The 15,366-nt window shown below is 53.2% G+C and overlaps 7 protein-coding genes across 7 annotated transcripts; 4 read left to right on the top strand and 3 right to left on the bottom strand.

Moving 5' to 3' along the window:
• Positions 1–375: 375 nt before the first annotated feature.
• On the top strand, positions 376–2,104 carry CORC01_08896 (uncharacterized protein; the record flags this gene model as incomplete). The annotated part of the gene is made up of 9 exons (XM_022620526.1): positions 376–420; positions 493–522; positions 605–695; positions 946–1,064; positions 1,144–1,181; positions 1,251–1,388; positions 1,455–1,703; positions 1,810–1,980; positions 2,050–2,104. The coding sequence occupies 9 exons, from the start codon at positions 376–378 to the stop codon at positions 2,102–2,104; spliced, it is 936 nt and encodes a 311-aa protein (XP_022472916.1).
• Positions 2,105–2,849: 745 nt separating this feature from the next.
• On the bottom strand, positions 2,850–6,052 carry CORC01_08895 (MCM2/3/5 family protein; the record flags this gene model as incomplete). Its single annotated transcript, XM_022620525.1, has 3 exons — positions 2,850–3,431; positions 3,484–5,615; positions 5,668–6,052. The coding sequence occupies 3 exons, from the start codon at positions 6,050–6,052 to the stop codon at positions 2,850–2,852; spliced, it is 3,099 nt and encodes a 1,032-aa protein (XP_022472915.1).
• A 485-nt stretch (positions 6,053–6,537) lies between these two features.
• On the top strand, positions 6,538–7,258 carry CORC01_08894 (clathrin adaptor complex small chain; the record flags this gene model as incomplete). Its single annotated transcript, XM_022620524.1, has 3 exons — positions 6,538–6,655; positions 6,724–6,952; positions 7,018–7,258. 3 exons carry the CDS (start codon positions 6,538–6,540, stop codon positions 7,256–7,258), a joined length of 588 nt encoding a protein of 195 aa, XP_022472914.1.
• Positions 7,259–7,432: 174 nt separating this feature from the next.
• Positions 7,433–8,770, bottom strand: CORC01_08893 (yrdC protein; the record flags this gene model as incomplete). The annotated part of the gene is made up of 1 exon (XM_022620523.1): positions 7,433–8,770. One exon carries the CDS (start codon positions 8,768–8,770, stop codon positions 7,433–7,435), a length of 1,338 nt encoding a protein of 445 aa, XP_022472913.1.
• Positions 8,771–10,115: 1,345 nt separating this feature from the next.
• CORC01_08892 (uncharacterized protein) lies at positions 10,116–10,953 on the bottom strand (the record flags this gene model as incomplete). Its single annotated transcript, XM_022620522.1, has 3 exons — positions 10,116–10,475; positions 10,566–10,746; positions 10,829–10,953. 3 exons carry the CDS (start codon positions 10,951–10,953, stop codon positions 10,116–10,118), a joined length of 666 nt encoding a protein of 221 aa, XP_022472912.1.
• A 708-nt stretch (positions 10,954–11,661) lies between these two features.
• On the top strand, positions 11,662–12,961 carry CORC01_08891 (FMN-dependent dehydrogenase; the record flags this gene model as incomplete). Its single annotated transcript, XM_022620521.1, has 2 exons — positions 11,662–11,962; positions 12,024–12,961. The coding sequence occupies 2 exons, from the start codon at positions 11,662–11,664 to the stop codon at positions 12,959–12,961; spliced, it is 1,239 nt and encodes a 412-aa protein (XP_022472911.1).
• Positions 12,962–14,039: 1,078 nt separating this feature from the next.
• Positions 14,040–15,207, top strand: CORC01_08890 (uncharacterized protein; the record flags this gene model as incomplete). The annotated part of the gene is made up of 4 exons (XM_022620520.1): positions 14,040–14,155; positions 14,211–14,355; positions 14,471–14,998; positions 15,064–15,207. The coding sequence occupies 4 exons, from the start codon at positions 14,040–14,042 to the stop codon at positions 15,205–15,207; spliced, it is 933 nt and encodes a 310-aa protein (XP_022472910.1).
• Positions 15,208–15,366: the final 159 nt, after the last annotated feature.

The raw sequence follows: 15,366 nt of genomic DNA, 5'->3' as shown, positions 1-15,366 counted from the left end.
GTAGATAGACGTTCTCACTGCTGTTCTCGACAGAAAGCGTTGCTAGGTCCTCTAAAAGTATTTCTACAGGAGAATCCCTGCAATTGGGCAAAAATGCCACTTCGCCGTCAAACCGCATATGCATGTTGGTCCGTTTCGCAGGAATATGGTTCCATCCGTCCATCTTAGAAGAGGGGTTGTTGCCCGTATATGCTGACATAAAAGGAGCGATTAATCGCCCCATCATTCACTTCTCTCTGTATCTCAGTGCTTAATAGAGTCACCGCTTGATTCTGTTGTCAAAGTTGCGTCGGAACACGATCGAGGAAGATCCGAGACATTGGCTGAGAATCAAACGACGTAGACAAGTCCCTGGGAAAACAACATATAAAAATCATGGCTGAGGTCGTCCACGAGGTTATGATTGTGCCGGGAGATGAGGTATTTGATTCATAACACCTGCCGTCTGCTTCTACCTACCTCAGAAGTTCGAAGCTTATCTCTACCAAGCAGGATTTGGACCACGACGTATCAGATATGGAGGTAGGTCATATTTTAACCTTTGATCAAAGCCATAATCTCTATACGTTGGTGCCATACTGGAAAATCTCTGAAAGAATAGCAGAGCATTGCTTCGTCGAGTACAAGCATCACCGCTTCTATCCTCGACTACCGGATCGAGAATTGCAGAACGTACCACCGATGTAAAGACGGCAGTACGTACGCATTTTCCTCTTCTACTACAACTTTCACACCATACTTGGGACAACATTCGGATCTTGGGAAGCTGAGTTGAAGCAGAATACATCTTTCCCAACGATAAAAGAGAGAGCGACAGGTTAGGTGCGTATTCGCTTTCTGACGCACTCTTACATTCGCCCCTCCTGAGGAAGCACCTCATCTGATTCAACCATCTTTCTCGAGGAGCAGACTAGCAACATGAAATCTTCATCTACACTCTCGAAGGTAAACTCGGTCTGGCCCCTCCCTGCAAAGTGGACTCCAAAGTCGGCCGCGTCCTCGACGTCGGAACCGGCACCGGGGTTTGGGCCAACGATTTTGGAGACTTGCACCCCCAAGCTGAGGTATATTTGACCCTCCCCGTTTGGCTCAGTGGGCCGTCGTACATGAGTGGTCACGCGTCTAACATACTTCTCTTGCCAGGTTCTTGGTGTCGATCTCTCTGCTCCTCAGCATGATTTGTAAGTCGGTCTTGGGTATCAGATCAAGCACTTATTCAATTTCGCCTAGGCTGATACACGTGAACTTAGCGTCCCTCCAAATGTAAGGTTCGAAATAGATGATATCGAGGAAGAGTGGACGTACTCGAAGCCGTTCGACTACATTCACAGCCGCTTCATGAACGCGAGCATCGCAGACTGGAAGAAATATGTCAAAAAATGCTACAAGTTGGTGTTTTCCGAGCCCTTGGTCATCTAGTTAACCAACAGGTTCACAACTGACGTCGGCCACAGTAACACTGTCCCGGGCGGATACCTCGAGCCTCTCGAAAACCAAGTCGATCCCGTGTCCGACGACAACAGCCTTCCCAAAGACTCGTCGATTCTGGAGTACGTCCATCTCATCCGTTCCGGGTCCGAGAAAATGGGTCGTGTGTTCGTCGACGTTTCTACACTGAAGAGTCTCGTTATCGAGGCTGGCTTCGTTGACGTTGAGCTCCGGATATTCAAGTGGCCCATGAACGGTTGGTCAAAGGACAAGAGGTATTTCCTCCAGTTTACTTTCTCCATCTTCCTCATCCCCATTTGTATCGGGGACAGGCAGTCAATGGTCAAGCCGAAGGGGACTTACACCAACACCCCGCGATAGGTATAAAAAGCTCGGCCTCTGGTGCCACGAGAACTTCTCTAGCGCCCTCGAAGCCGTTTGTATGGCGCTGCTCACCCGTGTTCATGGTTGGTCCCGCGATGAAGTCGACGTCTTCCTCGTCAACGTCCGCAAGGATTTGAACAACAGGAGCTATCACGCCTACTTTCCCATGTACGTCCCAAACCTTTTCTTTGTACAAGCCATGAAAATTTAATCTTTTGCTGATTCACTTTTCTCCAGCTACTCGGTCGTCGGCCGTAGGCCTGAGAGGGAAGAAGCCACAGCCTCCGCTTAGTGCTGACCGAGTTCGTTCGTCGGGAAGATAAGATCAAAGCGAAATATGGGCAAGAGCTCATTGGTACTGGCAAGCTGAGGAAACAAGCATACGAAGGGAAGGCAAGGATTCAATGCGGATGATCTAATTCTGATCTCGCGATCTGTTGTAAGTGAAGCAGTGCGGGCTAAGAAGAACCACCGGCCATATTGAGAGTACAGTCACCAGATCTTACGCATACGCCAAACTGGGACAAGGGAATCTTTCTTCGGGGAGTCCCAGGCATGACTGGCTTCCTCAATCACGGAGCTGAGGATTGGGTGCCATTATGTGTTATCACAGCGCCACATCGTGGACCAATCCATCCCAAACACCATACCATAGCAAGCAAAGAGGAGAGGTGACAGTGACGCAAGCAATGCCCAATATCCACAGGGGCAGCCTTGCGAGACTGCGTGTCTTCGAGGGAGCCTCTATTTTCTGATGAGCCTAGTAAAGGCGGACGCCGGCCTTGGGACCTCACAGAAAGGTCAGGGTTGACATCTCAACATTCGCTTGATTTCTAAGTCTACCATAACGCGTTTTGGTTTCATTATTTTCCTCTGCAAGGAATCTCGCAGCTTGTCAAATGGCAGAGAACAAGAAAAAATACCAACGCCGAACTTTCCTTTCCTCGCCGGCGGCCCGAAGTATCAGAAGCCCACATTCCACGTAATCTCATCTACAAGGGCGTCGTCACACCATTTTCTATTCCAAAAGTGCTCTTTTACACGACCGCCGTCACTCTCCTGACACTTCTCCTCGCGCCGTCACCACTGATCATGACAAGACCCTCCATCTCCAAGGTCCGCATCGTCTCGTTAAAGTCGCTCTGCTCGACGGGCACGCTTGCCGATTCGCTGAGCCTCCGTGCGACCTCGCTCCACTTGACGGTCTGTCCATTGCTAGTCAACTCGTCAAGCAGGTGAAGCACGGCGTTCTTGATCTCCTCCTTCTTGCGGCGATCGGCAGCGCTGGTGCCCTCTGTCAGGAGACTCATGTCAATGCGGCCCTGAGAATCAGTGGCGGCAGTCTTCAAGGCGGAGCGGATGAGGCGCGCGGCTTCCATAACGTCCTCGCGAACAACGGTTGTAGACAAACGCATCTTGGCGTGAGCTTCAGACAGGCGGATCATGGATTCAAGTTGACGCGTGGTGGCAGTGATGCGCTTCTCTGCAGCGCGAACATCCTGGCCGAGCTTGCGCATCTCGAGGTACTGGTTGACCAGCTCTTGAGCGGCATCCTGGGCGATAGTAGGTTGTATTTGAGAGCGGGCGTAAGAGATGTATGTGGTCAGGAACTCAACAGGCTGCATCAATGTCAGGAACTGTCAAAAATCAGGGGAGTTATCAGGTACTTACGAGAATGTCTTCCTTTTGCTGGGCAGAATCTGGGTTATCTTCCAAGTACAGGGAAAGCAGATGACGAGCCAGACGAGCATCGCTCTTCTCATCAGCGCGATCAAGAATAAGATAGACCAAATCGAAACGAGACAGCAGAGTGGGTGGCAGGTCGATGTTCTGAGGCACAGGCAGGTCGGGGTTGTAACGACTGCCAATCGGGTTGGCGGAAGCCAGGATACTCGTCCGGGCGTTCAAGGTGGTGATGATGCCGGCTTTAGCAACCGAAACCGTCTGCTGTTCCATCACTTCGTGGAGAACGGAACGAGTTGATTCTGACATCTTGTCAAACTCGTCGATACAGCAAACACCCCCGTCCGACAGGACCAAAGCACCAGACTCAAGAACAAGCTGGCGAGTCTCGGGATCTCTCGTGACGTACGCAGTGAGACCAACAGCAGAGGAACCCTTGCCACTGGTGTATACACCGCGAGGAGCAATCTTGTGCACGTAAGAGAGGATCTGGGATTTGGACGTCGAAGGATCACCACAGAGCAGGACGTTAATATCGCCTCTGTATCTGGGGCTGCCACCTTTGGTGAAAGTCTTGTTGGTGCCGCCGAAAAGTTGCAGCAAGATTCCCTTCTTTACATCGTCCATCTCGTAAATAGATGGAGCGAGTGAGCGGGAAAGAAGATCGTAAATGTCTGGTCTGGCGGCAGTCTCCTTGATCTTCTCTTCCTCCTCTGGGCTGATCTTCTTGGTTTCAGCAAGGTTGTTGTCGCCGCCAGTCTCTTCTTCTTCACCTTCAAGGCCGAGGGTAGAAGGGTCGACACCCATCCTCTTCTTGTCTACCTTTTGAACGTGCAAAACATCGACATATGTCTTGTAGATGCTCTTGATGGTCCTTTGACGAGGGTTCACACGCACAGGGTTGACGCGGAAAATGCCTGTGAGCTCAACTCGATCACCAGCTTTGCAGAAGTCCACCAATTCGTTGTACACGCAAACCGAGACAGAGTGGGGCGTTTGTCCAGCAGGAACTGCATCGGGGGTCTCCTGAAGCTTGATTACCTGCTTGTCATCGAACACACAGCGATTGTGGATAATCTGCATGGAGTTCTTGGAGGCGCAGCGAGTACGCGGGCACTCGGTGGGCTCGCGAATTTTGCCCCTATCGAGACCAACGTTGACTGAGTGATTGCAGACACTGCAACGGAAAAAGGCGTCTTTCATATCCGGGATGACTGGCGTGGTGCGGATGACCAGACCCTTGATGGTGATGAGCCTGTCCATGTCAGAGGGGTTCAAGTCTCGGAGGTTGGTCGTCTTCTCCAATCCGAAAGGTCGGACCATGAATAGCAAGCCAGAAACCTCGTCCTCTTTCGAAGGGAGATCCAGAGTAGGTCGAGGTGTCGGGGCGTCAGAGCCGGCATGGTCTGAGCTCGGGAAGGCAATGTCGGAGCTGGGTGCAGTATTGCTTCGTCTGGCCGCTTCGCCAGCACTGCTCTGAGAAGCACGTTGTCTTTGATCTTCGGCTCTTGCTAACTCAACCATCATGTCGCTCACCGACTGATCCATGATGGGGACGATTTCCTGCGGATAGGCTTGGATATGGTACCAGAGCTTGCGCGTCGGGGGGTAGGTATTCAGATCAGCGACGTCGAGGTAGAGCCTAGTGGTACCGAGAAGAAGCATGTTTTCAAGAGCCTCCCAGTATGGTTTGGACTCGGCGTCGGGCGCATTTTGAACATCTGCCTCACTCCAGCCCTCTCTGTACAGTTGGTATTTCCGTGTAAAGTGCCTGAGGAAATCCTTGAAGGCTGCAAAAGTGTCGTCAACAGAAACCGTGGTACCCCAGATGGCACTCTCTCCTGTCCCACCAAGGCGATCTGCCTCTGAAGTGTTCGGGTCTGGGTTGCTGAAAGAAAGCGCATCGGAGCCCGGCGCATCTGTGGTCACTCTGCCGGAGGGATCCAAGACAATGCGGCGGCGGGGGGTTCTGATGCCTTCTGAGTTGATATCACCTCTGCGGGAACGGGATGCTCGATCAGAGACAAAGAGACCACTGCTCTCACTGCGCAAGTCTGACTGAGGCGGCCGCATCGATGGTCCCGGACTGGAGCTAGCTTCGTATCGGATAGGCGACGACTCTGGACATGTAAGTTAGTAATTTGCACGCCAAGATACTGATGGTGCACTTACCCCTCATCATACCGCTGGCACGCGGTGTCCTATCTCCATCACCGGTGGATTGGGTGTCAATGTCTTGACGCAGCGGTGAGCTGGGAGCAGGGCCAACGGCGGTGCTCTGACTGTTGCTCATGTTCCGCAAGGGAGACGAAACATCGCCATTGGCAGGTGCATTGCGACGACCATTGTTAGATTGCGCCGGCGAGGAGGATTCATAGAACAGAGGGCTGGATGCAAGCTGGGACCGGCGGGTTGTGCGAGGGGTCTCTGCAGGGCGTTGCGCCTCTTCGTCTGCCGGCGCGGGGGTACTGCGATCAGCATCCGGATTGTTTCTCGTAGAACGACGGGGAGTTCCAGCCGTCGAGCTTCTCGTCGACCTTTTCGAGGGTGAAGACATTTTCTTGTTGACGCTCGTAATCTTCCTTACGGTTGCTGGTCAAGCGGGGGGCGGGATGGGGGATGCGACTGAAAGAATATGTGCGTTGCTGGGGAGAGGGGAGTTGTGGAGAGGCGTCGTTCAGGAGCAACTAAAAGGTGGGCTGCATTGCAATCTTGAAAAGCACTTTACGCGCTCACCCGGTCTCAACGCGTTCCGAAAAGGAGTTTCGCGTTTTCCACTTTACGCGCTGTGGAAGCGTGGCCTGTGCGTCTATCTACCGCTAAGGTAAAGCCTCGAGGTGAGGTGGGTGGGTACCTTACCTAGACCCCTGCTATCCGGCCATCGGCGAAACCACCCACCGACTTGCACCGATCCTGGGATGCTGAGGTGGTCAATTGCATCCCGCCAGAGCTGCCTACCTGGCACCGTTGAGTAAAGTGACATTACCTAGCAACCCACCAACAAGCGCAGTCCGGCGCAACGACCCCCAAACAAACATCAAGATGGCTCCCGGAATGTCACTTTTCTCCGTCAATGCGATCCTGATCCTCAGCATTGAGGACGGATCGCGGTTATTCTCCAAGTACTATAGCGCACCCCACCAAGGCACACAAAAGGACGGTATGCGCTGGCCCCCCTCCGACGCCGAGCTCTGGAGCTCTATGACTGACGGATTCGATTCATGATAGGTCAGTCAAGCCCTTACCCCGATGTCAAGTCGCAAAAGGCCTTCGAGAAGGGTCTCCTGGAGAAGACGGCCAAGCAGACCGGCGATATCATCCTATACGACAACCGGATCGTTCTCTACAAGATGGAATCGGACGTCATGATGTACGTTGTTGGAGGTGTCGACGAGAACGAGGTTCTTCTTTACAACGTCATCCTGGCCCTGAGGGACTCCCTGCACCTGCTCTTCAAGTAAGCCATACCCTTTGTGTTCCCCGGCTGTCGCAGGAAGCTGGTGGTTCTAATAGCTCTGCTAGGCAATCCGTCGACAAGCGTACAATCGTCGAGAACTACGACCTCGTCTCCCTGGCTATTGACGAGATTGTGGACGACGGCATTATCCTCGAGACTGACCCTACCATTATCGTCCAAAGAGTCAGCAAGGCGCCGGCGCAAGACGTCGACCTTCGTCGCATCGACCTCAGTGAACAAGGTGTCAACAACCTGGCCCAGCTGGGTAAATCGAAACTGGCGGACTGGCTGCGGCAAGGCTTGTAAGGGGTTGCGGTGTAAGGGAGAGGGGATGCAGATATAAACCAAGGACGGTTTATAAACGGGAGTTTTATGGTGGCTTCTAAAGTGAACCCATCATCAAAAGTAAAGTCCTCTGAAGGAGGATGTCATGACGAATGCCTCGAATTTATGCTTGATTCTATTTTGTCCAAACCCTGTCTATGCTCGGATCTCGGAGGCCGCCTTGCGGAGCCTGTTCATTACCGCTTCTGCAATGTCATTTCTGTCGTCGATGCCGTCTACGAAGATAACGCTGGCACCTCTTCTATCCAGATCCCTAAGAGCTGAGAATAGCCCCTGAGCGATCCCCTTGATGCCGTCACCCAGGTCTATGTCGAGAATCGTCGCCATTGGCTTATTCTCTGCGTCCTGGAGCTCGCCTTCTTGAACCTCATACGCTGCTTCGTCCCTCACATTGGCCTCCGTGGCCCCGTCAACATGGACCTTTGAGACCTGCAACGCGCCGTGGTGCAAACCACCCGCAATTTTCCACCTCCTCGTGCGAATGATGCCAATGTTGAGCGAAATCGGCCCTGAGCCATTCGAAGCGGTCACGTCGCCATTCTGCTGGATGAGCGCCTTTTGCAGATCCTCGGCGATGATGCCATCAGCCCCCGCCTCGCAAGCCCACTCGTACAGCACCACCTTTGCTTTGGGGCTGTAGTGCTTGTACTTCATCCCAGGGGCCCGCGGCGTCGACTTGCCCATCTCGCTCTCGTCTTTGTACGCCTTGACGACGCCCTCCCAGCCGGGACAACTTCGCAGCTCCTCCATGCCCACGCCGCCCGGTCTCAGGACGACGGGCGGGTCGCAGAGACCGTCGACGACGGTGCTCTCCACACCGACCTGACAAGCCCCACCGTCCAAGATGAGCTCGATGCGCCCTTCCAGATCGTGGAAAACGTGTTGTGCTGTCGTGGGAGACGGTTTGGTAGATGCGTTGGCGGAGGGAGCCGCCAGCGGCACGTTGGCGAGCTTGATGAGCGTCAACGCCAGCGGCGAGGACGGCATCCGCACACCAAAGCTCGCCAAACCCGCCGTGACTTCGGGAGCGAGCTTGCTCGGCTCTGGATTCCTCAGCAGGATCGTCAGGGGTCCAGGCCAGAACTTTTCGATGAGCGGTTTATAAATTTCCGGAATCGGGTCCTTTGACGCATCGCCGTTGGTCTGCTTCTCGGACTGCAGCAGCCCCCTCAACATATCCAAATCGCAGACGTGCGATATCAAAGGATTGTCTGATGGCCGACCCTTGGCCGAGTAGATGCCCTTGACGGCGCCGCTTCTCGTGGCGTCAGCTCCGAGGCCGTAGACAGTCTCGGTTGGGAATGCCACGGGCGTGTCCCTGGTGCGCAGGTGTTCCGCGGCATCTCGTAGGGCGGCTATGGATGCGCCGGAGGCGGAGTTGGCGATTTCCCAGTTGCTTAACCTCTTTGGTCCCTCCACATCTCTGAAATTCCCAAGCCCTTGGGCATCAACTTTCACAATGCGGGTCTCCATTGTGCCTTTGCTGTTGTGTTGTGTTGAAAGTAGTCGTCGGCAGTTGTGGCTAGAAGTTGCAATTTGGCGACTTATACGATGGATGAGAGCCAATGCAACAAGACAACAGGGTCGAGATTGCATAAAATCCAAAGGTTGGAGGAGACTAAGTTGACAGCAGAGGGTCTAACTAGATGGCTGTCTCTAATATCAAACGAAGAATCTAGTTCCTTGTCATATGTGATTAATTGGGTATCAACAAAAGGTCTGCTCTTGCAGATCAAGTGGATGAGATGGATAGTCAAGTTGAGTCATCTGCGAAAAAATTCTCTGAATGAGGCTAAGTGACTGAGGTGTGTGGCCGTTGGTGCTGTGCTTTAGCGGCGATATTGTCGAGTTTAGGGAACGGGCGGTCGGGTCTTGCCCGTCCACAGCAGTGACATCTGCCGCTAAAGTCACCTCCGCCGATCGCCTTTTAGTGGGGCCTGTGATGTGATTGTAGTGGGGGATGAGTCCCCTTCAGGCACTCGCCACGTGCTGACTGGCCGGGTATGAAAATGTTCCGTGGATGAAGTTTATCATAGCACAGCTTTGGCTTTGAAGTTGTGGTCATGGCCTAATTTACTGTCTAGTTGTGCCGCATTCTGCAGGCTACCTACATGAGTTAGAGAATGACCAGCGGATTTGGTATTCCTCTACTTGACACTTGGATCCTTCAGATACTATTTGCTTATTATAGATGATTTGTGGTAGCAAAAGCCTTTGATCTTGGAAAAATTCCCTAGCTACGAAACTATCCTTACCAGAGGGTCATTACTCCAAGCGTCCTTGTTAGCCCTTGATAGCATCTCTGTTTGTCTACCATCCAGACGTCACATAAAGTTGACGTTCCCATGATCTGTCCCCAGAACCTGGACACATCAACGTGCGATCATGCCCATCAACAAGTGAGAACTTCCGGCTCAGATCTGGCTGGCCGAAACAAGCCTTGCCATTGACGGCGCAGACTCAAAGCAAGGACTCAAGGAGTAGGGAGGCTCCTCAATTCCTACACGGCTTTTTGAGCAGTCAAAAAGACTCGAACCTGCGTTCTCCTGAGGCAGTCTCAGCCCGAGTCCGAACTAGGCAAGTAATTCGCATAGCCGTCGTGGCAGGATAGTCCTATACCGTGATATGCGGTATAATATCCGGATCTATCCTAGACTAGTGAGCAACTCTACCGCTGACATCCGGGCAAGCCCTGTGGATGCTTAATCGCAGGCAGATTATCCTCATAGTCACGTCTCGCCGTCTTCTAACCGTTTGATCCAAACCACTACCCAGTGACGAGACTGTTTGCTTCCTTTCTACAAGCTGGCAGGAAGCATCAGACTAGCTCAGCGTTCTCGTCATCAACGACAGGCTTTGCGCTAGACCATCTCAAGATCAAGATGTCCCCTGTCTTCGCTAGCACAGAGCCGTCCGAGTCCGTTCCTTTCCCTTCCACTACTGTGTCTCGCAACATACGGATGAAGACTGCAGTATCGAGATCTGGCCCGTCGATCATGCTGATGTTGCCGGCTGTATCGTTGAGATTCTGTAGGTTTGGTGGGAAGGAGGAGAGGAAGGAGGAAAGGTAGTGGTTATGTAGTAGTGCTTGATGGCGGGTTGCGTAGGCGAGTTCTGTTTCGGAAAGACGGGCGCGAAGAGCCGGTGACGAGAGGTAGTGGAGCGCATGTTTATCGATCTACAGTAGCAGAGTAGACTGTTAGCCATTGAGTCTTCGTGCCAATGGACATGCGCCGGGTTCGGTTGGAGCGCTGCAGAGACTTTGTACCTTTGCAATTCGAGCGCGAAGGAAGCTTCTGACGAGGAACTTGAAGCGCTCTAGCTCAGTCTGTATGACAATGAGGGCGAAGTTGGTCTTGGGGTCCATGTCACCCGTCATGTCCTCGACCTTTTCGATTTGGCGTTTGATGCGGTCGTTGACGCGCTCAAAGAGACCATCGGCAGGCCACCTGAGGTGTCGCAAGTCAGCATGTTGTATAGTCGCGTATCGTCCGTTGGAGAGAGGCTGGGCAACGGAAGGCAGGCACACACTCTAGAAGTTCTGGGGCGGACCGCTCTGCTACCCAAGCACGCGTCAGAGCCTGTAAGTCGCGTGTCTCTGAAGGAATCGAGTACGAGACCGGGTCGACCTCGCGTAGGATATCGTCAATGTCCATTGTTGCTGGCTTCTATGCGTATGCAATCAAGAGTGGGTGCTATAACATGGTGCGGCTAGGTTCGGCAGCGGTGTTGGTAACGCGATTTCGAGGTCGACTTTGGATCGCGGGATACTCAAGAAAGGAAGAATCGCGGGGTGCTAATTGACTTCGATGGTGGGGTCTAGCCGAGGGTGGGGCTAAGGTAGGTATGGAGCTACATGGAGCGCAGATAAGAGGATACGCACAGGCGCCACGGAAAGAAGCTGGGGTCAAGGTATCTTTCTATCTACCTGATTCTCCCATTGTCATCACCTTCTTTACATAGCTTCTTTCTAACCAACAAGTCTATTTCCTTGACTTTTTGTGATACAGAAAGTTGCTACTGGTTTATTTCTTTCTGAATTGCCCGCAGATACTTTACCTTGGGATCCTGGTAGACAACCTGCCGGTCGTTCCGCTGCTGCCGTGTTCCCGATTATACGAACAGTCCGACGGAGAATGCTCGCTTCCTAATGTTACTATGACGAGGAACACGGAGGGCCGAGGGTCCCGATCGGGGAACTTAAGCATCTGACACTTTTCAGAGTATTTCAAGACGCCAATGCCATCCCCGCGATCCATCGTTGTTCAATTTCTAGACACGCTGAGATAAAACGGCATACGTATCTGAACCAATCAAACCTCCTTGGTTTCCTCCAAATTTCTACGAGCTCTTACCTCTTCACAATGGCAGACTCAGGCGACGGAGATGAACGGACCCCTTACTCGGCATACGCCGTCAGCATCTATCAGAATGCCATAATGGCAGGCCAATTGCCCGTTGTGACGACGGATCCCAACGGCTTGCAGGCCCAGGCCCAAAAGGCCATGGACCCCAAGTCTTTCAACTACGTCTTCGGAGGGGCCGGGGAGCTGTCAACCATGGACGCGAACCGCCTGGCCTTTCGCCAGTGGAAAATCGTCCCACGCTTCCTGAGACCGAGCAATCCTCGGGATTTGAGAACTGAGTTGTTTGGCGCAACTTATGGTACGTTGCAGATGCCAAACCAATTTCGAAGTGAGACATTATTCTAAGACAACAAGCTCAGAGTCTCCCCTTTTGATGGCTCCAATCGGGGTCCAGAGCATTTTCCATGAGGACAAGGAATTAGGTCTGGCTGCCGCCTGCGCTGAGCTGCAAGTGCCGTACACGTTGAGCACGGCGGCAACCTCAACCATCGAAGAGGTCGCCAAAGTCTGCGGCGACCAGCACCGGTGGTTCCAGCTGTACTGGCCCATGGACAATGATATTACGGGCTCGATCCTCAGGCGCGCCAGGGCCAACGGGTACAAGGTCCTCGTCGTGACTCTCGACACCGTGACCGTGGCTTGGCGACCTGCAGATCTCGACCAGGCATATCTCCCCTTCATCACGGGCACGGGGAACTCGGTTGGCTTCAGCGATCCCGTCTTCCGCAAGAAGTTCTCTGAGCAGAACGACGGCGACCAGGTGGAGGATAACATCATTAGCGCCTCCCGGTACTGGATCAGCCAGGCCTTCCCCGGTGATCACCATTCTTGGAAGGATCTAGCGCTGTTGAAGAAGAACTGGGACGGGCCCATCGTTCTTAAAGGCGTGTTGAGCGTCGAGGACGCCAAGCTCGCTGTCGAGCACGGCGTGTCGGGCATCATCGTCAGCAACCACGGCGGTCGACAGCTCGATGGTGGGGTCGCTTCGCTGGAGGTGCTTCCGGAGATTGTGGAAGCCGTGGGCGACAAGCTCACGGTTATGTTCGATTCCGGGATCCGAACTGGGGCGGACATTGTCAAGGCCCTCTCTTTGGGGGCTAAGGCTGTCTTCGTTGGCAGACCCGCCATATACGGCCTGGGCATTGCGGGTAAAGAGGGCGCGAAGGCTGTCATTGCTGGACTACTCGCAGATCTGGACCTGACCATGGGACTGTCCGGCTTCAAGACTCTCTCCGAGCTCAAGCCCTCCATCCTTCGGCAGGTTCGGTACGGCGGGGATGTGAAGGCTAACCTGTGATGTCGAATCGTTTGCTTCCGAACTGGGGTCTGGCAGAACCGGCAAGTCATTGTGCCGGGAATTCAATGCTGTCGCATTCGCTATATTAACGCTGGAAGAATACAAGCTTATTTTTCTTTGAAATAGTGTCGATCGTAGCCCCGTTTCCTTGATCTGATCACACTCTCCACGGGTTCATTGAGATTTGACCAGCGTGCAACAACAAAATGCATGATGCGGACCACCTTTCTCCCCCGCACACTAACAGTGCCGGAATGCTCGCCATCCGACGAGCTTGAGCCCGGGAACGAGGAAAGCCACCAGGCTAAAGTTCGGCTCCTGGCGACTGTCTTGGTCCGAGACAAGCCAAGACTATCAGATCGCAGTGCCAATGTCCTTCGCGTCCAACATGCCATTGGGTTCTTTGCTATTCATTCCTCACATGGTCTGGAATTCAGCTCGGCTGAATCTCAACCAACCAAGGCTTTTGAAGTGGATTCCTTCTCTACTATGTACGGAGGAAGAAATTGAGAAGCCCTCTATGCACGCTAGCACTACATGCAGTCAGACTACTGGACTGGTATTAGTGGTTCTTCTTCAAAGTCGGGCAGTAGGGCTCCTGGTTCTTCCATAGCCGTGATACGGCTGTTACCACTCCACAGATCTCGCCACTGTCCCTCTCCATGACGAGATCACCATCATCTCTCTGGGAATGTTCGTGAGTTTCCGAGGTACTACCACGCTAGCGTGCGTTCGTCTCATATCCTTTCCCATAGCTCCATGGGAAGGGTCTATCCGAGGGAGCAGCATTTAGAGTGCAGTAAGCATATTCCTGTGAAAAGCGGGTTGTCTCTGAGTAATCTTGTTGCAAAGTTTATCACAAGGCGTCATGTTGTTGACAAGATGGTGCTCACAGTATCTGATATATATAACAGCAGCAGGGCGGGCGACATGGATGGGGAAGAGTCTTGAGTAGGTACAGCCATCTCACCAACAGTCCTTCCTTACCAACAAATTATCAACTCTTCTCGTGAATCTATTACACACAGGCACATAGTCACTTCATCCCTCCAACTCCATCTAATACAGTACACAAAATATGCGCACCTCATCCATCATCCTCGCGGCCGCGTCCGCCGCCTCCATCCTCGGCGCCCCTCTGGAGAAGAAGGCCAACTATGACCCCCTTCCTGGTGGCGATATCACTATTCTGAAGTAAATCTATTCTGCGGAAGCAATTGTCTGGCCTCATCTAACATGAGTATACTAGCTACGCTCTTACCCTTGAGTACCTTGAGCGCAAGTTCTACGAGGAGGGCTTGGCGAACTACACTGAGGCCGACTTCTGCAAGTACGCCGGTGAGGTTGGAGAGAAGTTCTACAAGAACCTCAAGACCATCTATGAGGACGAGAAGGTAAAGGCTTATGCCCCAACACACCCAACCCAAACCTCTGGATAGTAGACCCTGAGAATCAACACAATACTGCTTCACTGGGATGTATCTAAACTAACGCCCGACAAACACCCAGACCCACGTCGACTTCCTCAAGAACGCCCTCGGCGCCTCCGCCATCCCAGAGCCGACCTTTGACTTCCCCGTCTCCGACGCAGACTCTTTCCTCGCCCTCGCCTCCGTCCTCGAGGGCGTCGGTGTGTCCGCCTACCTCGGCGCGGCCGCTGTCATCGCAAACAAGGCCTACATCCCCGTCGCCGGCAGCATCCTGACCGTTGAGGCCCGCCACTCCTCCTACATCCGCGCCGCCCTCCGCGAGAAGCCCTTCCCCACGCCGTTTGACACACCCCTCGACTTCAACCAGGTCCACTCCCTCGCCTCCCAGTTCGTCGTCGCCTTCGCGCCGGGAACCCCCGCCCTCCCCTTCAAGGCCTTCCCCAAGCTGACCGTCTCCCCCACCTCGACCTCCCACGGTGCCCTCTTTGAGGGTGCGTACAAGGCCGCCAGCGACGCCCAGCTTGTCCCTGCCGGGGCTACCGTCTACGCTGTCTTCTTCTCTGGTCTTGACACCTACTACTCCGAGGTCGCCATCAGTGGTAACGATGTAAGTCCGCCTTTCTTTCAAATACTACCCTTGGTCTTCGTTTCCATACTGACATGTTCCCGCAGTACATTGTCGACCAGCTGCCCGAGGGCCCTGAGGGCCAGGTCTACGCCGTTCTCAGCACCGCCGACGGCAACAGCACCAAGGTCTCTGATGAGAACACCGTTGCGGGTGTTGCTGTCCTCGAGATTCAGGAGGCTGACTGGTAAACAAACGTCACAACTTTCAATACTTGTGATGAAAAAGTTGCATGAAGCAGTCTAGGGCCCCCTTGGTGAATATTTGATATGGCTTTATTATTAGCTCAATGTTCTTTGTAGATATTTATACTTTAGCTCAAACTGCGGAAATCGACTTGATAATTAATG

Source organism: Colletotrichum orchidophilum, assembly GCF_001831195.1.
Source record: "Colletotrichum orchidophilum strain IMI 309357 chromosome Unknown Scaffold_78.1, whole genome shotgun sequence".
NCBI classification, from domain to species: domain Eukaryota; kingdom Fungi; phylum Ascomycota; class Sordariomycetes; order Glomerellales; family Glomerellaceae; genus Colletotrichum; species Colletotrichum orchidophilum.
The sequence above is the reverse complement of the archived record's forward strand: the minus strand, read 5'-3'. Positions and strand labels throughout refer to the sequence as shown.